Below are 26,561 nucleotides of genomic sequence, written 5' to 3'. Positions count from 1 at the left end.
TAACAAGATTAAACAAAAAAGGGAAAAGAGGGTCTCCTTGCTTGATGCCTCTCTTTAAAGGAGCTTTGACATTATCCGTGGGGCCTGAACACCAGAACTTAGTCGTACAATTAGTGTACATTTCAAGTAATAGTAGCTGGATTTTAAAGGAGACTTGCTTGGATGCAAGAGCTGAAAAGGTGGCATCATGGGAAACGGAATCAAAAGCCTTGCGGAGATCTAGGCTTACTGCAAAAAATGGCCGTTTTGACTTCTTAAGGTGTTTCATATGTGCCTGAAGGAGCAAAAAGTTGGTGGAAGTAGAGCGGTCCTCCGAAAACCCTGATTGAAAGGAGTTGAATGTGTTAGGTGATTCGAGACGTGCGAGAAGAAGTTTAGAAAATATTCGATAGAATGCTGGGGAGATAGAAATAGGGCGGAAGTCTGAACCACCTCTGGGTCGAGGGCATTTAGGGATGAAAACAGTACGGCTCCTCTTAAGTGCCAACGGGAGAACCCCAAAGGAGAACCAGATATTAATGATTGCAGGTAAAATCGGGATGGGGATTTTAAAAATTTCTGAAAAAGAGATGCCACCCGGCCCTGAGCAGAAAGTCATAGTTGCTCCCGCCGTTTACCAGCGCTTTTTTGAATTTCTTCACGTTGACATTCAGAGCACTGGGCAGAAATCACATTGCGTCAAGCACCGATCAACGGCCATCGCAATGCTTTGTTTTAATTAGACAGTCGGATTCCCTCGGTCCGGGCCAGTTCTGAGTTGGCTGTTTTCTGCCGGCCGAAGCAAGAACCTCGGGCACGAAGCCCTCGGAACAAGCACAGCTGTGGCTTTCCACAGGAAGGTCCCGACGCTGGTCCGGGCCCGGCCGCACCGCTTTTTACGGCGGCGAGCCTCGCCCAGTCCCGGTGCAGTGCCATTCCTGCTTCTGGACCCCAGCCCGACCGGCTCAGCCCTCAGAGCCAATCCTTTTCCCAAGGTTACGGATCCGTTTTGCCGACTTCCCTTACCTACATTGGTCTAGAGACTAGAGGCTGTTCACCTTAGAGACGTGCTGCGGATATGGGTACGGTCCGCCACGAAAATCACACTCCCTCACTCGGATTTTCAAGGGCCAACAGGATCGAGCGCACCGTACAGCGCAAGAGCCGCACTGCTCTACGGAGCCACCGTCCCTATCTCGGGGTGAACCCATTCCAGGGACTCAATCTCCTTACAGAGAAAAGAAAACTCTTCCCGGGGCTCCCATCGGCGTCTCCGAGCTGGTTTGCGTTGCCGCACTGGGCCCTGAAGGACCGATCTCCGTAGCCGGGTTCGGGACTGTTAACCCGATTCCCTTTCGGCTGCAGCGGGGCGTCTCCAATTCGACAGACAGAGCTGCACGAACGCGCCCGCTTCTGAAAGGATTTCTCCTTTCCCTAAGGACCGACTGACCCATGTTTAACTGCTGTTAACATGGAACCCTTCTCCACTTCAGTACTCAAGGTTCTCACTTGAGTATTTGCTACTACCGCCAAGATCTGCACCAGCGGCGGCTCCAGGTGGGCTCACGCCCGACACCTTCAACGCACACCGCTGCGGCCCTCCTACTCGTCGCGGCTTAGCACCCCCACAGTTCGTGCTACTCTGCCAGCGACGGCCGGGGATAGGCGCGACGCTAGAGCGCCATCCATTTTCGGGGCTAGTTGCTTCGGCAGGTGAGTTGTTACACACTCCTTAGCGGATTCCGACTTCTATGGCCACCGTCCTGCTGCCTTAAGCAACCAACACCCTTCATGGGTTCTCATGAGCGTCCCGACTCGGGCGCTTTACCCCGGCGTTTGGTTCATCCCACAGCGCCAGTTCTGCTTACCAAAAGTGGCCCACTTGGCACTCTCATCGCAGCGGGAGGCCTCAACCCAGAAGGCCTCCCGTACACCCTTTGAAAGTTTGAGAATAGGTTGAGGACGTTTCGACCCCAATGCCTGTAATCATTCGGACTGTTGCATTCGGGAGCTTCTCTTTGGTCAGTCGACCCATTTTCTTGGCGATGTAGTTGTGGCGTTCTTTACGGGGGAGGCAATTAACTCGCATTCCTGCAAGATATGGAAGGCTGTTTTTTTTTTTTTGCGAAGGCTACACCGACGGCAGAGTTGAGCAGTGGGATCGAAACTTTGTTTATTGGTTAAGGACCGGGTTAGATACAGATTCGTTCTGAGGCGAAGAGCTCTAATTCTATCTCCATCGCGCAAGAGTTTCGAGTTGCACCCAAGCCAGGTGTTTGAATGGGCATGGTGCTGGTGGGCGAACAGATCTTTATTTTCATATCGAGTGATATAATTGTTCCACCATTTATCGTCACCCCGCTTTAGTGCAGCTTCAACAAACCTAGCACTAGTGGTGCCATCTGGAATGTCAAATAACTCATTTAGGCGGCGATAATGGGACTTCAGCTCAAGATCAAACAATCTGAAAACAAAAGGTTCGTTCAGGCGAAGCATTCTTGAGGGATTTAAGTTGAACGAATTGTGCTGTTTTCTCAAGACAGATGAAACCTAAACCCCCACATTTGGTAGATAACCAGATGTGGGAGTTAGGAAAACCGAGTTGAAGGTGTAAAGTGCGCTCAACCTTAAGGCGAATAAGCTTGTCGAGGCGACAAGCTTCCTGTTTCACTAGTAAGGTGTTAGAACAACCATATAGAAATGCGGGTAAAACCAGTTGTCTTCAGCAATTAAGCTTCTGAAAAGGTTTCAGTGAGGTTTTGGAAACAAGATCCAGCAATGCACGGGCCTTCTCTGACTCAACTAATGGACACTTATTGACAAAGATAGGCCCAAAAACTTTACTGGTTGATTTGGTTCTTTACTATGGATTACATAGTTTTTAATAGAGATATCCGGAAGATTGTAATTAAAACATTTCTTTTGGTGATCCACTCGCCAACCAAAGTATTGTGTTTTTGTTGGATTGATTTCTAAGTTGACATTGGAAAGATAATCAGTGGTATGGCTGATGAGTACCTTGAGGCCTTCAAGGCTGTCGGAAATCAAAAGCAGATCATCGGCAAATGCTAGAGCTGACAAAGAAGTGTCGTCCAGGTGCACTCCGGCTGAAATGGAGTTTAGTTGTTGCAGTAAAGGGTCGATAACAAGATTACCAATGTGTTCAACCCCCGCCATTATGCAAGGTGCAGAGGTTATCGGGAAAGTGCGATGCAGTGATTACAGGATGGTGAGGTCCCGAATTAGCCTACATCTGAAGAAGGAACGCCACAGATTAGTAAGAGAGAAACCCATCAATGAATTAGCGGTGAGGGGGAGGACAGAAGAGTTCAGGATCTCGCTACAGAATAGGTATCAGCTCTAACTGAGGATGGCGACATTACCCTAGAGGCAAGGAACAATATTTCAGAGATATCATTACTGAGTGCGCGGTAGAAGTAGACGGTAGGATAGTTAGAGAGGATACCGGTAAGCTGTCTAAGGAGACCAAAGATTTGATTAAGAAACGCCAGAGTATGAAAGTTTCCACTCCAACAGACCAGATTGAATTCGCCGAGATATCAAAGCTAATCAATAAGCGCAAGGTGGCCGATATAAGGAAGTATAACATGGAGGAAATTCAGAATACTGTAAAGAACGGGGGAAGGTGCAGCGGTGGCGTAGCGGTAAAACATCCGCCTCGCATGCAAGAGGACCGGGGTTCAAATCCCGGTGCCGCGCAATTCTCCACCGGATGAAAAAAAAAAATCCGCGTGTTGATCGAATTGCATAAACAGGTTTGGGGTGCGACCCGATGCCGGTGAACACCTCCGGCAACGCACTTCCTCACCAGAACAGGAGTTGGCCACCCTGGTGCAGTAATTGGCCGCAACCTCCTATGATAAGCTCCATAAAACCCCGGCCCTCAGTCACCAGCGGCTGCGGAACAACTGACCACGGCGGCGGTCAGACCTGTGACGCAGCAGGGGGTGCTAAGAAAGCCTGGCTCCGCTGGACAGGCCGCCATTGGAAACTGACCCTGGCCACGTTTAATGCTAGAACCCTAGCTAGTGAAGCTAGCTTAGCAGTGCTGTTAGAGGAACTAGAGGGCATGAAATGGGATGTCATAAGGCTTAGTGAGGTTAGGAGGCCGAATGAGGCATATACTGTACTGAAGGATGGGCATGTACTGTGTTATCGAGGCTTACCAGAGAGGCGACAACTAGGAGTAGGTTTCCTTGTCAATAAGTATATAGGGGGTAATATAGATGAATTCTATAGTATTAATGAGAGGGTTGCAGGCATCGTAATTAGGCTTAATAAGCGGTATAAACTGAAGGTTGTACAGGCAAATGCACCTACATGTAGTTATGATGACCAGGCAGTTGAAAGCTTCTATGAAGATGTAGAATCGGCAATGCGAAAAGTAAAGACGCAGTATACGGTACTAATGGGCGATTTCAATGCCAAGGTAGGGAAAAAACAGGCAGGAGACAAGGCAGTAGGTGACTATGGCATTTGTTCTAGGAATAGCAGAAGGGAGTTACTAGTTGAGTTTGCAGAGCGCAATAACTTACGAATCATGAATACCTTCTTCAGCAAACGGAAGAACCGGAAATGGACATGGAAAAGCCCTAAAGGAGAGGCTAAAAATGGAATCGACTTCATAATGTGTTCAACCCCCGCCATTATGCAAGATGTAGAGGTAATCGGGAAAGTGCAATGCAGTGACCACAGGATGGTGAGGTCCCGAATTAGCCTAAATCTGAAGAAGCAACGCGACAGATTAGTAAGAAAGAAACCCATCAACGAATTAGCGGTGAGGGGGAGGGCAGAAGAGTTCAGGATCTCCCTACTGAATAGGTTTTCAGCGCTAACTGAGGATGGCGACATTACCCTAGAGGCAAGGAACAATAATTTCAGAGATATCATTACTGAGTGCGCGGTCGAAGTAGGCGGTAGGATAGTTAGAGAGGATACCGGCAAGCTGTCTAAGGACACGAAAGATTTGATTAAGAAACGCCAGAGTATGAAAGCTTCCAATCCAACAGACCAGATCGAATTGGCCGTGATATCAAAGCTAATCAATAAGCTCAAGGTGGACGATATAAGGAAGTATAACATGGAGAAAATTGAGCATGCTGTAAAGAACGGTAGAAGCCTTAAAGCGGTAAAGAAGAAATTGGGCATAGGCAAAAACCAGATGTATGCGATAAGGGACAAGGCGGGCAACGTGATCACTAATATGGATAAGATAGTCAAAGTAGCCGAGGAGTTCTATACAGATCTCTACAGTAGCCAAAGTAGTCAGGACCGTAATGAGATTGGCGGTAGGGAAAAACAGTCACACGTTCCACCACTGACGAAGGACGGGGTCAAGAAAGCACTAGAAACTATGAAAAGGGGGAAATCAGCTGGAGAGGATCACATAACTACAGATTTGCTGAAGGACGGCGGGGATATCGTGCTAGAAAAACTGGCGACCCTGTATACGCAGCGCCTGGTGTCATCGACGGTACCGGAACCATGGAAGAATGCAAACATTATCCTCATTCACAAGAAAGGGGACTCTAAGGACCTTAAAAATTACAGACCAAGCAGCTTACTGTCTATTACGTATAAAGTATTTACTAAGGTAATCGCTAATAGAATCAGGACAACCTTAGACTACAATCAAGCAAAGGATCAAGCAGGGTTTCGGAAACGGTACTCTACTATCGATCATATCCATACCATCAATCAGGTGATAGAAAAATGCTCGGAATATAACCAGCCCTTATACATAGCATTCATTGATTACGAAAAAGCATTTGACTCAGTTGAAACCTCAGCAGTGATGCAGGCATTGCGAAATCAGGGGGTAGACGAGCCGTACGTGAAAGTGCTGGAAGATATATATCGTGGCTTCACAGCAACCATAGTTCTGCATAAAGAAAGTAACAAAATTCCCATAAAGAAAGGTGTTAGGCAAGGAGACACAATCTCCCCACTACTATTCACAGCTTGTTTAGAGGAAGTATTCAGAGACTTGGAATGGGAGCAGTTAGGGATAAGGGTAGTTGGAGAATACCTCAGTAATCTGCGATTTGCAGATGACATTGCCTTGCTAAGCAACTCGGGGGATGAACTGCAAATGATGATTGATGACCTAGACAGGAAAAGTAGAAAGGTAGGCTTGAAAATAAATATGCAGAAGACTAAGGTAATGTTCAACAGCCTCGGGAAGGAACAGCAGTTTACATTAGGTAGCGAAATACTGGAAGTAGTAGGCGAATATATCTACTTAGGACAGGTAGTAACCGCAGATCCGGATCACGAAAAGGAAATAACAAGAAGAATAAGATTGGGATGGAGCGCATTTGGCAAGCACTCGCAGATTATGACTAGCAGCTTACCGGTATTGCTCAAGAGGAAAGTACACAACAGTTGCATCTTGCCTGTACTCACCTATGGGGCTGAAACGTGGAGGCTAACCAAGAGGGTTCTACTTATGTTGAGGACAACCCAGAGGGCTATGGAACGAAAAATGGTAGGGGTAACATTAAGAGATAGAAAGCGTGCAGAGTGGGTCAAAGAAATAACTCAAGTTACCGACATTCTAGTAGAAATTAAGAAGAAGAAATGGACATGAGCAGGACATGTAGTGCGAAGAGAGGATAACCAATGGTTGGTGAGGGTAACAAACTGGATTCCAAGGGAAGGAAAACGTAGCAGAGGGCGGCAGAAAGTTAGGTGGTCGGATGAGATTAAGGAGTTCGCAGGGGTCAAGTGGATGCAGCTAGCACAGAGCCGGGTTAAGTGCAGAAATATGGGAGAGGCCTTCGGCCTGCAGGGGGTATAATCAGGCTGATGGTGATGATGATGATGAACAAGATTAAACAAAGAAGGGGAAAGAGGGTCTCCTTGCTTGATGCCTGTCTTTAAAGGAACTTTGACATTATCCGTGAGGCCTGAACACCAGAACTTAGTCGCACAATTAGTTTACATTTCAAGTAATAGTAGTTGGAGTTTGAAGGAGACTTGCTTGGATGCAAGAGCTGAAAAGATGGCATCATGCGAAACGGAATTAAACAGCGGTAACAGTCAGCCTCGCCTTCAAAAAACGGGTCCACGAGCCATGGTCTCGCCCGACGAGTGACAAATCCAGTCTCTTAAAAACACCGGTTTATTCCAGATAAACAAAAAAAAAAGCAAAACAGAAAAACATAAGGCGCTACTGCGCTGAGAACAGGCTGTTCATGCGCGCGACAATAGAACACTAACGTTTAGCGGGAAGAAAGTCAGTGTCTTACCGCGGCGAAACAAAACACACTGCGCAGCGAATAAAACGAGCAATGGGGCCAAAGCGCTAACGGCGACACAAGAAAGATTGCTCCTCGCGGTACAGCAACTCACAGGAATACGCTTAGGCTGTTCCTGCAGGCACTGCTTCCATCTTCGCGTCGGCGATCTTCTTTCGGTCGTCCGTGCACACCCTGCTGGCCCACGACGCTCGCCGGTTGCCCCGCGCCGGCCTCTCCGCCGGGGCCGAAAAGCCACGCGCCTCGCTTCTGACGCGCTTATCTACCCTCGTCTGTCGCCGCTAACATCACGCCCCCCAAGATTATCTGCTTGCTCATGTGCACTCGCGCTGCACATGCAAACAATACAAATAGAAAGACGCGCGCGCGGTTTAAAACACCTAAAGAGGCTACAGAGCCCCACACTCCCCCCCTCTCAAGACGGGACACCTCCCGAGATGTCAAAGAACGAAATGTCCGTCTTGAGAGGGGGGGAGTGTGGGGCTCTGTAGCCTCTTTAGGTGTTTTAAACCGCGCGCGCGTCTTTCTATTTGTATTGTTTGCATGTGCAGCGCGAGTGCACATGAGCAAGCAGATAATCTTGGGGGGCGTGATGTTAGCGGCGACAGACGAGGGTAGATAAGCGCGTCAGAAGCGAGGCGCGTGGCTTTTCGGCCCCGGCGGAGAGGCCGGCGCGGGGCAACCGGCGAGCGTCGTGGGCCAGCAGGGTGTGCACGGACGACCGAAAGAAGATCGCCGACGCGAAGATGGAAGCAGTGCCTGCAGGAACAGCCTAAGCGTATTCCTGTGAGTTGCTGTACCGCGAGGAGCAATCTTTCTTGTGTCGCCGTTAGCGCTTTGGCCATTGCTCGTTTTATTCGCTGCGCAGTGTGTTTTGTTTCGCCGCGGTAAGACACTGACTTTCTTCCCGCTAAACGTTGGTGTTCTATTGTCGCGCGCATGAACAGCCTGTTCTCAGCGCAGTAGCGCCTTATGTTTTTCTGTTTTGCTTTTTTTTTTGTTTATCTGGAATAAACCGGTGTTTTTAAGAGACTGGATTTGTCACTCGTCGGGCGAGACCATGGCTCGCGGACCCGTTTTTTGAAGGCGAGGCCTTCAGTATATATATATACTTTCTTACAAGCCAGAGCGGTTTTTACGCCACTACAAAACGGCATAAACCAGTCTAATGTAGAGTATATAAATGCGGATAGTGCATAGAATTCACGAGAAAAATAACAGATTTTTATGGCGACTGCATTTTAAAAATATAACTTGCCAAAGCTGAGTAAATAAATCATTCTGTTCAAAAAATCAATGATTATTGATCCCTTCACGATTCTAGGCCAACCAGACTTTTGAAATCGTTTCGGTCGGGAGACGTTGGTTTAAATTTTGACCAGCATACTTTAGCCTCGCAATTAACAGCAGTCATGACGTTATTTACCGGTCTTCTTTTGTCTGCTTAATCTTGATAATGAAAAGAGTCGTCCCGTCCCGGTCAACCACTTTTAACGTAGGGCCTATACGACGCCCCATTGGTTGTAAAGCTATCCGGCGTGCATATTGGTTTTTGTACTTTACACAATTGCAGAGTTTCAACTATATTTGATCCAAGTCGAGAGTGTTAGCCATTGGCCGGCGCCGCATTCGCTGTTGCCGCTTAGATCTTGGCTCGCTTCCGGGCTTAGTAGGCTTCTCGCCAACGGGCTAGTCTGCCTTATCGCTGTTTGATGGTTTCGGCAGCCTATCTGGCACAGCTGCGGTCTATCTTTAACGAGAGTTGGGGCTTCTAAGCCACGCACGGTGCGATATATATAGGTGGGAACACATCACGAGGGATGGACTGGACGCAAGTGACCAGATAAAGTACCAGCCACGCTCCTCCGAACCGGGCCGTCGATCGCAGCGTCACAGTCTATGTAGCGGTGAATCTTTGCCGAAAGAAAAAACACATACATGAACGCCACCGTTGTGACAGCAATCAGTCTATATCATTCAGTACGTTTCGGATATCGCAAGCCGTTCGCGCGTCCTGAACAGTCTCTGCGTATTGCCAGTAAGCATCGCCGTAGCCATGCTCACTGCATCGGTGCAGAAGCGAAGTCCAGATTAATTGAATGGCTTGTCAATACTATTGACTCAAATTATATACTAACAACGTAGCGAAGGAAAGGTTGAAGTTGCAAATTATGCTGAAATGCGGTGACGGGAGCAGCACATTACTCAAACATTCAGTCATGGTCCTTCATTCTACGGCGCATGGGAAGCACAATTTTCTTTTTCACTTTAAAAGGCATAAATAGGGGAAGGACAGCGATTCCTGCGTTCAATGAGGCGAATGGCAGAAAATATATAAAGCCTTCGGACATTATTAACCACTTAGTTAACGGATTATTTACCGGATGGATGGATGGATGGATGGATGCTAGGAGCATCTCCTTTGAAACGGATGGTGATAGTCATCACCATGCTCAACCTTTCTTTTTTGTGTTTCTTTAACTTAAATAATCCGTCAACTTCAACGACTTTTATTTTAGTCCCGAGTCATATTTAAATATCCCTGTTTAATTTCGATTCAGCTTCCACGTGTCCCCTCCATGCTATTTATCCACCAATTTTCCAAACGTCTCTCGCTTACCCCTACCGCCGATTCGTTCACGCCTGCTTTGTTACCTCTAAACCCCAGGGCCTCAGCTAAAGTAACTATGTCCGCATCGACATCTGAATGGATACTGCCATACTCCAGCATAAGTTGTTCAATTGTTTCTGGGCATCTACCCCACATAGCACAAATTTCATCTTCTTGATTAAACTTGCTGCTGTAGCTTCGGGTTCTAAGATTTCCCAATCTATAGCTTCAAAATAAAGCCGCTGCCTCTTGAGTTGTCATGTAGTGTTCTCTCCTCAGTCCAATTTTTTCATTTTCCATATATTCCAGGGTCGGATTCTTTTTCATTGAATTATTTAATTTTAGCTTGTTTGTTTTTTACCTGTCGTTTAATGTTCATTTCTCCGTCCTGCCTTCCTACGTACTTGCTGGTTAGTGGTCTGGTCCTTTTCCGCCACTGTGAGTCAATACCCTCTCGGTATAAATATTTAAATAGTTTAGCTGCCCACCTATTGTCCATTTTCCCGAGCCCTTCTTCGTACAATATTTTGCTCTGAGCCTCTCGCGCCCCGAAAGGCGCCCAGCTCGTGTCCCCCTGCTTCGTTTTGTAGTTTTGCCGTAGGCTCGTAGTGCTTATTTTCCCCCGACTGAACTTCTGCCCTTGAGCACAAAACCACTTTCCCGAAGGTAAGCCGTGGTACAGTTATTCCTTTCCAAATACCATTAAGTACTTCATCAATGTTGTACCCTCATAAAGCGCTGTACTTCATTATCGCGCAATCCCTTCACCCCTTTGCCCTAATTGCCTGTTCATGTTTTTCTTAGTTTTACTAAAGGTACTTATATTCTGCTAGTCTTGCTATCTGACTCCCTTGTATTGTCAACTTCTTATCACTGAAATCTTTGAATACCATCAGACCCGACTTAAGTGCGCTGAAGGTAAAGCCGACTGCATCTCCTTCGTATTCACGTATATCAAGCAATGCTTTAAATCTTTCTGGCTATGGCTAATAGAACAGTGTCGTCCGCGCACATTATTCCTGAAAGCGGTTGTTGTACGTCCGTTCCACATAGCTTATACGAGAAATAAAACGCAGGTTGCTTTCTTGCACTCTTTTTCATACTCACATAAATTGTGAACAACAGTGGTGATAGTGGACATCTTTGCCTGCCAGGCATTCTCCAGTCTGTATACAGGTATACTCTCCAGTCTGTCCCACAGAGCAAGGACGTATTCGTACGTACTGCGCAACTCGTCAGGGATGGTTCTTTTAGTCCAAAGCTCTCTAAGTGCAGCCAGAGGTCCACGCACATTTCGCCCCTATAAGAGCTCGAATGGCAAAAAGCTGAGGCTTTCTTGGGGTACTTCTCTTTATGCGAACAGGAGTGGAGCCAGGTTGCGATCCCAATCGGTCGGCCTCTCCTGACGCATGCGCTTCAACATTCGTTTAAGCGTGCCGTTAAACCGTTCGACTAGGCCACTCGCCATCGGGTGGTACCGAGAGGTATGCAACTGTTTTACCGACAGCAAACGGCTAACCGCTTTCATTACTTCAGACGTAAAGTTGGTTTCCATTTGGCTGACCTCTCTGGGCACTCCCAAACGGGAAAACATTTCGACAAGAACTTCGGCCACCCTTTAGGTCTTGGTGCTAGGAAGTGCGACGGCATCAGATACCGAGTGGCATAGTTTCATGGTCAGGATGTACCGATTGCCTTGAGTGGACTTCGGGTTACCTGGGCCAGCAATGTCGATCGCCACCGTCTAAAATGGGATCTGAATTATCGGAACGCGGACCAAATGCTCTCGTATGGTGTGACCCTTCGGAGGTTTGCGTTGGCATAGATCGCAAGAGGCAGCGAACCGCTTAGCGTCAGCCTCCATTGCGGGCCAGAAGAGTTCTGTGTGTAGCTTCAGTAGAGTTTTCTTCATGCCTTGGTTGCCTGCCATCAACCCATCGTGTGCTAGGTTGAGAATATAGCTGATCTGTACTTTTGAGGCACAACAACTTGAGTGTACTCCCCGCCGGACTCGGTGAAGTATTTCCTTTGAAGGACGCCGTTAGCAATGAAAAACTGGTGACTACCCTTTTCCTTGTTCGTTTGCGGCAGGCCCACGAGATCGAAGCATAAGCTTAATTAAGGTCGCGTTATTCCCTTGCCCTTGAGCCAACTCTTCGCGCCATACACTAGGGAGTATTTGCAGGCCTTTAAGCTTTCTCAGCGTTTTATCTTTGCATGCCTGCGCTCTAGTCACTTCCCGGCAAGCTTCAGTGGCATCCGAAATGGGTGCTGTGCTCTCGGTCTCAGGCGCTAACTATCCAGCATTTACTTCAGTGGACTTCGTAGTCTCGCTTTCTTTTGTCTTGTGCCAGTTTGGATCGGGGTCGTCTGCTGGCCTTGCATCTGCCACATTTCCCAGTACCAAACCGTACAAGGGATTCTCCATACACTCAGCGAGAAGTCGTCCCTTAAAGTACGGGGTGTCGACATCGACCCAAGCTTCTGGGAGCGTTAGGACTGAGCGGTCAAGTGAGTAGACTGGAGGCATCGTATCGGCGATATCTTCCTTCCGTAACGAGTCCTTCCTTACCACAGCCGTGTTGCAGCCTGTGTCTCTCAGGACTCGGACTGTCTGGCCCCCAATCATGCCGGCTACGACATGTAAGCATTCCCTGACTGCGGATTCTTTACTGGTGAAACCGACGATGACGGGGATCTTCCCTCCGTCCTTAAGTACTAGATATCCGCTCTGAATGCATATCGCAGTGGACTGCCAATTTTTCTCCCTCTGTTTTAAGGCCCCATTTGCCAAGCACCTCCCGCTAGGATGACCTGGCTTACTTCACTTGTGGCATTTCTTTTGCGGTCCCGATCCGTCCGAGGCGGCAGCCTGGCAAATTTCGGGGCGGTGTCCCGTGCGCGTAAGGTTTCTTTTCATCGCTGCTCTTCGCATCCGATAATTGAAGCAGCGTTCCATTTCTTTCGGTAGTTGTGGAGATGGAGTTTTTTGCCTTCTCTTTCGGGGTGCTTCGCTTTCCGAAGTCCGACCAGCCACGTGCCTCCACATACTGTTCTGCACTTAATAATAATAATATGATAATAATTGCTTCAGAGGAAGGGTAAGGTGCAGTATCTGTCACACTTGTTTCTGCGGACACCTGAGCCGCGCCGTTGCGGAAGGGTGAAAGGTGGGAGTGAAAGCGGGTAGAGATAAAGAGGAGTCACAGTGGAGGGCTACGGAGTAATTTCAACCTGTTGAAAATCTTTAACATCGGAGGGGGGGGGGGGGGAATGGTGGTTGTTCCTGCCTGGGACGGTAGGTTAACGCCGCTTGCAGCGGGGGCTAGCCAGCCATCAATTTTTATCTGTTGTAGGCCGTCATTACACCCGCCACCGCTTAGGTGGTGGACGACAGCTGTTGCGGCGCGCGTCTTTCTCTCCCTCTTCTTTTTATTTATTCACTACTTTCTCGTTTCTGTCTGCACGAGGCAGCGGTTGTTGTGGCTGTAGGAAGAAGGAAAAGGAAATGCACGGGCTTGCTACTGGTTCTGTAGCTGAGCCACCCACGCTGCCTCGTGCGGACGGAAAAGAAAATAGAGAACAAAGAAAAAGCAGAGGGAAAGAAAGACGCGCGCCGCAACAACAGCCGTCGTCCACCACCTCAGCGGTGGCGGGTGCAATGACGAGGCGGCGGAGGTGGCTGATCCTGGCCCTGATCCCCTGGTGGGGCATTGGCAGGTAGGTCATCGCCACTTGCGGCGGGGCTAGGCTGCCACCAAATTTTTATCTGTTGTAGGCTGTCATTGCACCCGCCACCACTTCGGTGGTGGACGACGGTTATTGTCGCGGCGCGCGTCTTTATTTTCTTCTTTTTCTTTCTTAATTTGCTCTTCTGTCTGCATGAGGCAGCGCAGGTAGCTCAGCTACAGAGCTAGTAGCATGCCCGTGCATTTTCTTTTCCTTCTTCCTACAGCCACAAGCACAAGTAGGTCAACGCCGCTTACGGCGGGGGCTAGTCTGCCACTGAATTTTTATCTGTTGTAGGCCGTCATTGCACCGCGCAACCGCTTCGGTGTTGTTGTTGTGGCTGTGGGAAGAAGGAAAAGAAAATTTGGAGGACGCTTAAGCTTCGCCTTCAAGAGTGGAACGCGATAGCGTTATTCATACTCAACACTTCTAAGTGCACTGTACAACTTTTTTCTAATTATCACGTCAGAGGCGTCCGGCATCAGACGCTGCACCTAGCAATCGCGCTGTGAGCGGAAAGAGGAGCCGCGTCGCCTAAACACCACTGTTCGAGTGACAGCACGCTGAATGTTGGAAGGGGAGAGAGCGCGAAAACTTATTAAACGCAAGGGTATTGGGGCATCCTCGCATCGGTACCCGCGCGGCACGAAGGGGAGAAGCGGGTGAGCGAAGATAGTGATATAAAGAAAGGAAAGACGCTTGATTCTACAACCCGTGAGGGTGCACGGCGAAACGTCAGGGGCGAGTGGCGCGCCACGTGTCGGGGCAGCGCCGCACATTGCGAGGAGGGGTTCTTCTGTGTTTTGCCGCAAGATGGCTTTGCATGTGCGCAGAGCGCAGAAGAAATGTAGCGGAAACGTACTTCGCTACTCGTGTAACTGCGACTTCTGTAGCATGCTCATAATTACCGATATGCACCGCAGTATAACGTTCTACGGCACGTTTCTAAGGCAACACCGCATTCACTAGAAGCGCTTTTGTAGCGCTTTCAAGCATCGAGGCTTCTGTATTACAGTGTCATGCTTGTGGTAACCGCTCTGCTGTGAGCGTTCTGTTTGTAGCGCGTTTTTGTTGGTTTTGTTTTGTGTTGGTGATGACCGGCAATAAAGAAAAAACTCGTGGCTGAGTGGTAGCGTCTCCGTCTCACACTCCGGAGACCCAGGTTCGATTCCCACCCAGCCCATCTTGGAAGTTGCCTTTTATTTATGAAGTGCATGCCGGGATTTATCGCTCACGGCCAACGCCGCCCACGACACCGGCTTTTCTGTGACACGAGCTCCTTAACGCTACCGCGTTAAAATGCACGGGCTGGCTACTGGCTCTGTAGCTGAGCCACCTCCGCTGCCTATAATTGGTTCACAGGAAGGGAAAGGCGCAGTATCTGTGGGCACCTGAACCGTGCTTTAAAGGGAGAGAGGAAGGTGGGATTGACAGTGGAAGGAGAGAAAGGGGAGCGGGTAGTAGAGGGCTACGGAGTAATTTCGACCACCTGGGGATCTTTAACGCGCGCTGACATCGCACAGCACACGGACGCCTCTTCGTTTCGCCTCCATCGAAACGCAGCCGCCGAGGTCGGAATCTAATTCTCTGCGCTGCCTCGTGCGGACAAAAGAGAGATTTAAAAAACTGATTTATTTATAGGAAGGGAAAGGCGCGGTAACTGTCTCACTTGTTTTCTGTGGACACCGCAACCGCGCCGTAAGGGAAGGGAGGAAGGTGGGAGTAAAAGTGGAAAGAGAAAAAGAGGAGCCGTAGTGGAAGGCTACGGAGTAATTTCGACCACCTGGGGATCTTTAACGTGCGCTGACATCGCACAGCACACGGACGCCTCTTCGTTTCGCCTCCATAGAAACGCAGCCGCCGAGGGGTTCGAACCCGGGTGCTCCGGCACAGTAGTCGGGCGTCTTACCACTGCACCACCCCGGCGGGGCAACAGAAAAGAGAAAGTAGAGAAGAAAGAAAAAGAAGAGGGAGAGAAAGACGCGCACCGCAACAGCTGTCGTCCGCAACCTAAATGGTGGCGTGTGCAATGACGGCCTGCTAGAGATAAAATCGCTGGCCGGCTAGCCCCCGCTGCAAGCGGCGTTGACCTACCGTCCCAGCCCCGTAGGACCTGGAACAGCCACCCTACACTTGTTCCCCGCTTCGGTGGTGGTGGACGACGGCTGTTGTTGCGGCGCGCGTCTTTCTCTCCCTCTTCGGTTTTCTTGTCCATTTTCGCTTCTGTCCGCATGAAGCAGCGGAGGTGGCTCAGCTACAGAGCCAGTAGCAGAGCCGTGCGTTTTCTTTTCCTTCTTCCTACAGCCACAACAAGGGGCTCAGCTACAGAGCTAGTAGCAAGCCCGTACATTTTCGTTTCCTTCTTCCTACTGCCACAAAAACAACAGCAACAACGCTAACATCGTACGCGGACGCCTCTTCGTTTCGCCGCCATCGAAACGCAGCCACCGCTTCATACTGTTTCTGCGAAGGATGTGTCCTTTTCTTTCAAAAGCATTTGTAGCGGAGTGGCGCAGTTAGACAGGAACTGTTTCCTTAGAAACAGGTCAAAGAAATCGGCATACTCTTTCTTTGTATCCGACAGCTCTATCCACCTGTCCAGAAAGTACTGTAGGCAAGTCACGAACTGTGAACACGTTTCCTCGTTCTGGAGACTAGCAGACCTATTTTTGTCTCTGAACTGTTCCTGCGTCATACGGATGTGAATCATGATTGCTGCCGGAGCTTATTGCAGACCAAGCACTCGGACGCAGACATGCGACTAAAAACACTGTTATTCGCCGCTTAAACAGACTATGGGCTGTAGCCCACTGGTCGCGAGGTCAACTCTGACTCTTAGCGACGCACTCGAAATGCATGAGGTAAGCGTCAAAGTCGTCCCTGCCCTCATTAAAAACCAGCATCAGTTTGTGAGGCATTATGCGTTCGGGCGGAGAAAATGACCCTCCCTCGTTTCTGACCTTGTCTCTAGGTGCCATTAGCGTCAGCTGCCGGACTATTCGGTAGCTCTCGTGGAAGCCTCAGTAACTCCTTTTCTTTCTCCATGTCCGCCATCAGGAGGTTAGATTTTTCGTGGGCCTTCTGCTACTCTAGTGCTGCCTTCTCTTTCCACCCCGCACTTTCCTCATTGCGTACGTCTCTGCGATGAGCTCGCTCCTGGTCTACCCATTTGAGCAGCTCTGGACCCTCGAAGCCTAAAGTTCGGTCATACTCACGAAGTCTTTCAAACTCTACTTCGGCCATGTTAGGGGAAGCGTTAGACCTAGGACACAACAATAAAAAATTTGCACTTACTCTTCTTTCCCTCACCGACACTTGGTTGACCAGTCCTGTCGCATCCAGTCCTAGGACACAGGACTAAAAAAATTGCACCTTCTCCTCTTTTCCTCACCGACACCGTGGTTGACCAGTGTGGTCGTGGATGCTAGTTACATCACAACTCCCCCCCCCCCCCTTTACGGTGAACAGAGGCGCGGGATTCCCTTTATGGTTACCCGCCGTATCTCTATGAAGTTTCAGGACACAGTTAAGGTTAGGCCGGTCAACCCATGAAGTACGTGTGTCAGTGTGTGGTTGAGGAATCAGTTCAAGACAGTCACTTTCTGTTTACAAATACTGCATAATAATCGAACACTCACAAGGAAACACACGGCACGATAATGAAAAACGACAGCTCGATAAATGACGAGGGTAAACCCGACAATGAACAAAACACTGCTCTAGAAGAAGACTATAAAAATAGCAAAGCAAGTATTGCAGCTAAATTAAGTAGGGGCAAGAGTTACACAAAAAACACAGCGTAAAATGCTAAGCCAGATCAAGGCTTAAAAAAGGCGAGAACAATTTGCAGTCAACCGACAGTCTGTGGCAAAAAGATGTTCTAACGGCTGTCTTGTTCAATGAGGCGTCGTAGTCGCATAGTTGATCGGTGGCGACGGCAATACAAGCTAGATGAGGAGAAAGAGTTGATTCCGGGCTTGGTTAAAAACAAGACACTTCCCCAGAGCGAGCGGCCGCGAGAGAGGCCCGGAAGATAAATCTTCCCAGAGCGCACTGCCGCGGACGTGCTGCGGTCTGTATTTTTATGCTTTCGGCTGAATGCGCTGAGGCCCATCGTCGAGGACGCCCGCTTGCCGGTCGCTGGCACGGAGATTCATGTCGAAGCATGGTCGGAGGAGCGGGGAGATCCCGTAAGTTCCGCTCTCTATGTGAGGCAGCTTGTTACGCAGCAGTTTAGAAAATATGGGTAAGACAGATATTGGCCTATTATTTCCGAGTTCATTTTTATCACCTTTTTTTAAAGATGACAGTGACACGCGCGATTTGCATTTTAGAGGAAGTACAGCAGTATTGACGCAAAGGTTTAAGACGTACGAAGCATATGGTACACTGAAATCAGAAATGTACCAAACAGGCTTTCTCTGCAGGTCGTCAATATCAGTTGATGTGCTCCTGGAAAGCTGCTGTTACTCTTGTTTCGTCAGCTGGTTTGAGAAATATAAGTGTTATGAATGTGTACAACTACATCGCTGTCATTTTGCGAAGCAACATTTCTGCAGACACTAAGCAAAGCAAAGTGTTCGTTGAAAGTGCCTGCGAGTTTTTTTCGGGACATGTTTATGCTCAATAATTATAAAGAATTGAAATTGCCGAATTCACTATTTCGGCCCAATATAGCATTTAGTCGCTTCTATTTACTGTCGTTACGACCTCGAGTTAACGCAAATTGGTTTTTGTAATTGGCATTTCTGGTTTTTTAAAGCTCCGTATTAAACCAATTTCGATATTTATTAAGAGCTTTTAAATCGTATTCATCTTTGGATTTAAGAAACTTTCGGTATAGACTGTTCTTTGTATTTATGTTAACCATCAATATCGTGTGTAACCCATGACTTACGACTCTGATGGCTTTAGTTACTAGCTTGCCTGGTATAATTCAAGATTCAGGATGTTTAAGAACGTCTCATACGCACTACTGGTATCACTTTATAAGAGGACAGGAATCTAATTGCTTTTTCGATTGCGGTTCCAAACGTGGACAGATTTTTCAGATATAAGTTGAAAAAAGTGTGCAGGACGTCGTTCCTTGTCAGACAAGTCTTTAACGAATATAAATATTGCCAAGTGATCTCTGATGTTAAAAATAATTACTTCAGAACTGATGATATTGGGATTATGATTGGTATTAAACAGATTCATGAGCGAACAAGTCCAGGCAGTAACATGCGTTGATGCTGTGATTACATTCAGAAGTCTGTGCGTTCTGAGCAATAAATTTAGGCTATTTTGACACGTGTCTGTGGATAATGTAGTTATATTTAGGCCACCACCAAAAACAAGTTTTAAGTGTTGACTGGTACAAAAGGAAATCAGGCTTTCGAAACATCCATGAACTTAGCCACACAGCCCTCGTGTGGCCGATAGCGTGCTGCAAAAACAATATTATCTAAACATATTTTTAAGATTTAATAATCACTCGACATAATTGTGAACTGCTGTAGCAGTTCAGGTTGCCAATTCTTCAATGGCATTGAAAGGCCGCGCCAAGGCCAGTGTCACGATTTTGAAAAAGTCTCGTAACCAGGAATTAAGAGCGTATCACTACCGCTTGTAGACCACGTTACGGTAATCATGATGGCATCAATGGGCACATCTAACTGTTGGAGAAAAGTCTCAAAATATCCTTCCTTATATCGAGCAGATCGAACATTAACATGAAGGCATTTGAATTACATGTGGACAGCTGGACCAAGGTAATCTTTGAAGTCGACGGGTAATAGATAAGGAACTTCCGTAGTGGTCTGCATAACTAGCAGTAACTAAAAAACCAATTCCGCCTTTTATTTCAGCTTGTTAAGAGCGCCAGCGTTCTGTAAGACTATTGCTGATGCACCATCAGTTTTTATCTTCAATACCTTTCCGTTATTGTGCCAGACATACTGGAACTCATTTGCCTTTGCCCAATCTTTCAGTTCCTTCAACGAAACTCGATTTCGTTTGATGGGATTCTACAGCACTTGAACATTTTCATCTGAAGTTGTCAATTCCCGCCTGTTAGTCAACCATAGGGTCCTCATGTTTTGTTTTGCGAAACGGTAGATTATGCCAGGCGCTTGGCCATGTTTAGCCGGCAGTCGATGAAGTGCTGCGATATCGTGTTCTGACAGGTAGTGTCGACTGACAATAGCGTTAATATTTGAGAAAATATTCGTAGCATCTTCGTAGCAATATTTTCATTGTCCTTCCGTTGTAGACCATGAATTTCTAAGTTCAGTCATCAGTTATGCCACTTGAGGTCATCAAGCTGGACGCTGGGAGATTCAAGTTCGTGTTCACTTCCATTTTTTGCGAGCTTCATGTGGATTGCTCTGATATCTTGTTCATATTGTTCTGTCCACGCCCCAATTCTTCAGTCTGGTCAGCAGAAACTGCACCAGCTGTTCACTTCCATCGACAGTTTCTTCAATGGCAACAAAACGTCAAGCTTCTAGTTAAACTCCCGAAGTACAATCCATATGCCTTCTACTTTCAGGGATGTTGTTTATGTGTCATCCTGCTTTGTATGTGGCACTTGTGCACTGCATTTCGAGCATTTCCATTTCTGGTAGACTGACTTCTTAGATTTTATCGTAGCCTTGGACACTCCTGCGCAACTCCATACATATGCGAAATGGTATGTCATGTATAATATACTGTCGTTGTGATCCAAATTTGTTTTTTTACGCACAGTACAACCCATACTGACAGAATACAGGTTAACGTGCGCCTGCTTTGGCAGCACCAGTGGGAATGAAAAAAAAAGACGCCTCGTGAAAACCCCTTGACCTGGAATGGTCAAGTGCTAAAGAATGTCCTCGCCTGGCCATCGCTACTGCCATCGTGCTGTCGTGAATGCAATGCTGGAGCTTTATAGCAGTTGCACCAATGTCATCACTAAGTCATATGAGATGGTGACGTCTTTTTCCCTTGGACGATTTCGCCTTGATGACGGAGCCTAAATGCAGCCTTATCAAACGTGCGCTTCCTGATTTGAGCAGGTGTCGGCTCAGGTTTCTCTGTAACGGTATGGTAAAGTACTTAAAACGCCCTCCTCTACCACCGCTGCGGCCAAATTAGTTCGAACCCCGCCACGAGAACGTTTCTTTGCAATGTTTTCTTTCTACAATTTGGTTACAACCTAGGCCACGTGGTACGCACTGTTGCTATTCGATGGATTCGCACCTTTACCATAAAGACCGCCATTGTGTATACTTTCCGGAATAACGCGACCTTGACGAACGTGAGCAGTGGAGCTAAGGCTCTATAATACTACTTCAAAGCTGCATCTAAGATTCAGTGTTCGGTGGCGTTGTGTAGAGTTGTGAATGAAACCTTTCAATAGTGAAGTCATGGCGCGGCAGGAACGACAACGTCCAGAATTGGTCGAATATATGAAGAAGCTTTAGTACCATTAAACTGGGCTATCGTTGAGCCTCGAGCATTTTCGGTCAATCCAAAACACTGTTTTTTATTTAGTTTGGAATCAGTGCACCAGCCTCGTGGGGATTCGATCCGATGACCATTAGCTAAATTGCACGAAGTCAACGCGGCTGCTTCAGTCCATAGCTTTCTTGAGGTGGCCATAAGTAGTAGCGTAAGGTGTCCTGGATTGATGCATCAATACTTTCCTGTAGCAGTGAGGCAGGAAACGGAAAATCTCAGTTTAGGACGATGGCCCTGGTTTATCACTGTCACTTTTGAGAAAGTCTGGTTATTTGTTCCTGATTGCAAGCCAGGTGTAGCACCGATTGTGGCCATTGAAGGTCTCAGAAGCAGGGGAGATGGGTAAACCTTCAATTGATAATTTAGTTGTCGAAACAGGTCCGAAAGTAAAACGCATTATACAGGAAGTTTTCACAAACTGCGAAGACACCATGATTGCTTTTTGCAGACCTCTGAGGCTAGGGCAGAACATCAAGCATCACTCAAGTATGGCGTCCAGAATTCTGTCGACAGTATCCTCAACATGTGGAGTTTTAGTCAAGTGTCAGGAAAGAAAGCCTCCATGTTCAATCTGGAAAGTGTAACCAAACGAAAGTAAGAATAGGCACTAAGTACCGAAGAAATGATGTTCGTGGTTAACGTAATGCAGTTCTCCTCGTATCCATTTAAGCTCTGCATCCAGCAGTTAAGCATTTTTCAGCGGATATTGTAGTTTACTGGTCAGTGCCGTTTGCTTGTTCTGATAACTCTAATAGATGTGGCTTGTTCAGTCTTATTACAAGAAGACAGAGGGACCTGTCCGGACTACAGTTGCCATAAAATCGAAGAAAAGGATACATTACCTATTGTTAGATTAAGAGATTGAGACCAGCTGAATTTCAAGCATTATGGTGTCGAAACGCTGGCAGACAAGGACAAAAGGATGAGGGACACACACAACTGCTTGACAACCCCCACCAACTAGCCCAGCAGCATACTCTACAGCGGAATTTCACTTTGAGTGTCTGAGTTGATCCCAGAGTCAAGATTGTTTCGTGCTTCCAACATGTTCGAATTGCCTGTTTAAGTTAAACGCCAGTTCAGAATTATGTTGTTTTTTTTTTACAGGAAGATGTAGTATGGGAAGGTGGCAGTTGCTCCAGCTCATCCGATTGCAACACCAATGAGTGCTGTGTGGTGGGCAGCGGCGGAAACGAATGCAGGCCGAATGCAGAGATTGGGATGTACTGCTCACAGCCAACAAGCGGCGTGCAACCAATGCACTGCCCCTGCCAAAGCAGTAAGTGAAGTTCACGCTATAAAATCAACAACACGTCAGTTTCGACATTACCTTTACAGACAAGATTTCTTTCACTTCCTCTTACGTACCTGCAGCACTCTTTCTTTGAAGCAGGAAGGTGGGATTTCATATGAGCGTGGCTGCCTGTCATTTTTTATCCATTTTGTAATCAACCGACGCTTGTCTTTGCAGTCACTACTGTATAAGAGGCTTTTAGCTAACGGCAGTTCGAAAGCCTTCGAAATACTCCGTAATAAAAAAACTACCCGGTTCACATACGATCCGAAGAAATGCTATCTAGGAATTGTATCTTAGACGGAGTCATTACTTTGTTTATTAAGAAGAAAGCATTTAATGGCTCATGATTCGCGGGCGTGTCAGTGCGTTTGTTAGCAGCGAGAGTCTGTGAGACTAATAATAATAATAATAATAATAATAATATTATTATTATTATTATTATTATTATTATTATTATTATTATTATTATTTTTTTTTTTTTTTTTTTTTTTATTTATAATAATAATAGTTTCAAAGAAAGGTAAGGCGCACTATCTGTCACACGTGTTCTGTCGACACCTGACCTGCGCCGTACGGGATAGGAGGAAGGGTGAGTGAAAGCGGAAAGGGAGAAGAGGAGCCGTAGTGGAGGACCTCCACTACGGCTCCTCCACTGGAGGACTACGGAATAATTTTGACCACCCTGGGATCAACATGCACTGACATCGATGTTGTTGTTGTTGTGGAAGTAGGAAGGGATATATTAACACCTCCCATGATATACCCACGCCAGATGGGTACTTAGGATTGGATAATCCTCGCATGGATATCGTCTTTACCGTAGCAGAGATTAGGGCTGCTCTTAATCAAATTAACACCACCTCGGCACCGGGGGAAGATTGCATCACCAATAAGAAGTTGCGCAATTTAGAAGACCAGTCAGTAGAGGCTCTTACGGACCTCTTCAACATGTACTGGACAGAGGGCAGCGTCCCTGAGGAATGGAAGCACGCTAAAATTATTTTCATACCTAAACCGGGCAAAAGACTCGAGATGGGGAACCTCCGCCCAATCTCGCTAACGTCATGTCTCGGGAAGGTGATGGAACACGTTGTCTTAAACTGGCTCCTTATGCATACCGATGCGGAAGGCACGTTTCCCCCGTCCATGATTGGGTTTCGAGCAGGTCTTTCGACTCAGGACATTATGTGGCAAATTCAACAAGACGTTCTAGGTACAAATCGCATAAGAGCCACGCGAACCATCTTGGGACTCGATGTGAGTAAGGCCTTCGACAATGTGTCACACGCTTCCATCCTCAATCACCTCTCACAGTTAAACGTAGGCGAACGGACATACGACTACATCGCTGCCTTTCTGAATGCGCGTACGGCTACGCTCCATTTCGTTGACAAAGTTAGCGACACAATTACACTAGGGACGAGAGGAACACCGCAAGGCGCCGTACTTTCACCTTTTCTCTTCAGCATCGATATGAGCGGCCTCCCGCGTCTGTTAGATGATATCCCACACATACATCATTCCATATACGCCGACGACATCACCATATGGACCAATTCTGGCTCCGATGGAGATATTACAGAGTCATTACAACGAGCTATCGACACGGTACAGTCTTATGTGCAGGAAAACGGCCTTACCTGTTCACCGGCTAAATCAGAACTATTAGTTATAAGGAACAAACAAGCTTCACAGGTAAAACCAGATTCTCGAGAACCTATCCAGTTACACATTGACAACCATCCGATACCCCCGGTAGCCACGATCAGAGTTCTCGGAATGTTGATTCAGAATAATACGCAGAACACAGAAGCTATACGCCGGCTACGCGTCACGGCGCACCAGATAGGTGGGCTGGTGAGACGCATTGCCACACGTCGCAGGGGTATGAGAGAAGCCGACCTGTGCAGGATCATTCAAGCCTTTATAAGCAGAATCATGTACGCTTGCCCGTACTATCATCTGCGTCGTAGGGACGAACATGCACTAAATAGCATAATTAGAACAGCATACAAAGCGGCCCTTGGCTTACCAGTATACGCTAACTCAGATCGACTACCGCAGTTAGTAATTTTTAACACGCTATCTGAACTAATTGAAGCCCATAAAACAGCACAAGTGACCCGCTTGTCACGCAGCCTTGCGGGACGCGTAATTCTCGACAAGCTCCACATACACCCCACTGAGGAGGTGTGCGCAATATCCCATTTATCGGCTGACATAACTAGTAGACTAGTTGTTAAACCAATAGCCAAAAACATGCTACCAGGTAGACATGATGCCCGCAGGAAGACAAGGGCACAGACCCTTGAAAAACAGTACGAGGACGATCCACAAGCAGTGTACGTGGATGCAGCTCAACACATCAAAAACGGAGCATACGTGGCATGTATGGCCACTCCAAAGTCAACCTTCATTAACGCCATAACATTTCATGCTAGCTCATATACGAGGCAGAGGAAGTAGCTATCGCACTGGCCATCGCGGATCCCCGCACCAAAACTATTCTAAGCGACTCAAAAAGCGCTGTTCAAAATTTCGCCAAAAATTCTGTAAGCGCACTCGTGGCGCGAATTCTGCGCAACCGATCTCTCAATCACAACATCAATCTCGTATGGGTTCCGGCTCACGCGGGTAACGCCGGAAACGAAGGGGTCGACCGTCTAGCCCGAGGCTTAACCAACCGGGAGACGGGAGATCTATCGGGAACGGACGCGCCTGTCGAGGCACCGCGCACATACGCGGAGGTAACAAACTTTTATCGCGAGCTAAGATGCACGTACCCCGCCCCTCACCCCGACCTCGACCGGGCGCAAGCCACGACACTCAGACGCCTACAAACAAAGGCCATTCTTAGCCCCTACCGATTATCGTTAATTACGAACGGAGAATTCAGCCCTGCATGCCGGCACTGCGGTGACGGCACGCAGGCCACTCAAGACCATACACTGTGGGAATGCGCCAGCAATCCCCCTCCAAAGACACTCGTGCCAGCTCCTTCAGCGGAGGAATGGGACAAGCTGTTGGCCAGCCCAAGAAAAACTACGCAACTGGCCCTCGTCACGCGAGCTCAAGAGGTCGCTCCCGACTGGAGGCCACCCTAGACTCGCCCCAGCCCGAAATAATTCCTTTCATTTCGTGGCAATAAAAGTTGTTACCCCCCCCCCAGGTGCCGGTGCGCTCCATGCGATGCGGTGAGGCCAGTGCGACGGCGAATGTCGACAGGTCCCGGATGTAAGCGGCGGCGCTGTTGTAGCACGGGCTAAGGCTCCGCCATAGGAGGCGTTGGCAAAGGGCGCGCGGAGCCAACGCCTGCGTTGCCTTTGCGCGGCTAGCAGTCAAGCAGTTCCTCTCGGATCTTTGAGGGGGATGACGTACGTGCCCGTTCTCCCTCGACTCGGCGCGTTTCGCCGCGCGTCTGTCCCACTCCCCCTCCCCCACCTCCCCCTAATTCCAACTTCCCCTTCCCTCTGGTCACCAAGAGTGATGCCACAAAGATGGCTAACATAAGACGTGACCAGTATCCCCACCCCAAAAATAAACCAGTCACCACCACCGTCAGTCCCTTTCAGCGCTCGGCGAGAGCGGGTGTGCGCGGCACCCGTTCCGGCGGTCTTTCCTGCCGCTTCGACAGCCCTCTTTTTCGCCCCTGTGGAGGAGTTGGACTGATGCCAGAGGGCGGAAGAGGGACGGTTGGTTGGTTGGTTGGTTGGTTCATAGGAAGGGAAAGGCGCAGTATCTGTCACACTTGCTCTGTGGACACCTGAACCGCGCCGTAAGGGAAGGGATGAAGGTGGGAGTGAAAGTGGATAGAGACAAAGGGGGGCCGTAGTGGAGGGCTACGAAGTAATTTCGACCACCTGGGGATCTTTAACGTGCGCTGACATCGCACAGCACACGGACGCCACTTCGTTTCGCCTCCATCGAAACGCAGCCGCCGAGGCCGGTATTCGATCCCGGGAACTCCGGCACAGTAGTCGGGCGTCTTACCACTGCACCACCCCGGCGGGGCAAGAGGGACGGTGCAGAAACCGAAATTTGTAAATTTTGCGGCCACGTGGCAACATTAGATCATATAATATGGAGATGCGTTCGTGCCCCAGGGCGCAACGCGATTAAAACTAGCGATGAATGGGAGACCACGCTAAGAAGCTCCGTCGAAAAAAACGCAGCGATTCGCCGT

The 26,561-nt window shown here is 48.1% G+C and overlaps 1 protein-coding gene and 1 pseudogene across 1 annotated transcript in view; one reads left to right on the top strand and one right to left on the bottom strand.

The window, feature by feature from the left end:
• Positions 1-1,018, bottom strand: part of LOC146201262 (large subunit ribosomal RNA) — a 4,947-nt pseudogene extending 3,929 nt beyond the window's left edge.
• Positions 1-26,561, top strand: part of LOC146201260 (uncharacterized) — a 67,101-nt gene that overhangs the window by 7,207 nt on the left and 33,333 nt on the right. Inside the window, exon 2 of the mRNA XM_084593007.1 lies at positions 22,189-22,360. Within this exon, the coding sequence (XP_084449133.1) occupies positions 22,189-22,360 (172 nt within the window). The remainder of the gene's footprint in view (positions 1-22,188; positions 22,361-26,561) is intronic.

The sequence above is a fragment of the Amblyomma maculatum genome, chromosome 2 (assembly GCF_055883805.1).
Source record: "Amblyomma maculatum isolate TAMU_Amacu chromosome 2, ASM5588380v1, whole genome shotgun sequence".
Taxonomy (NCBI): Eukaryota; Metazoa; Arthropoda; class Arachnida; order Ixodida; family Ixodidae; genus Amblyomma; species Amblyomma maculatum.
This window is presented reverse-complemented; position numbering and strand designations above follow the sequence as displayed.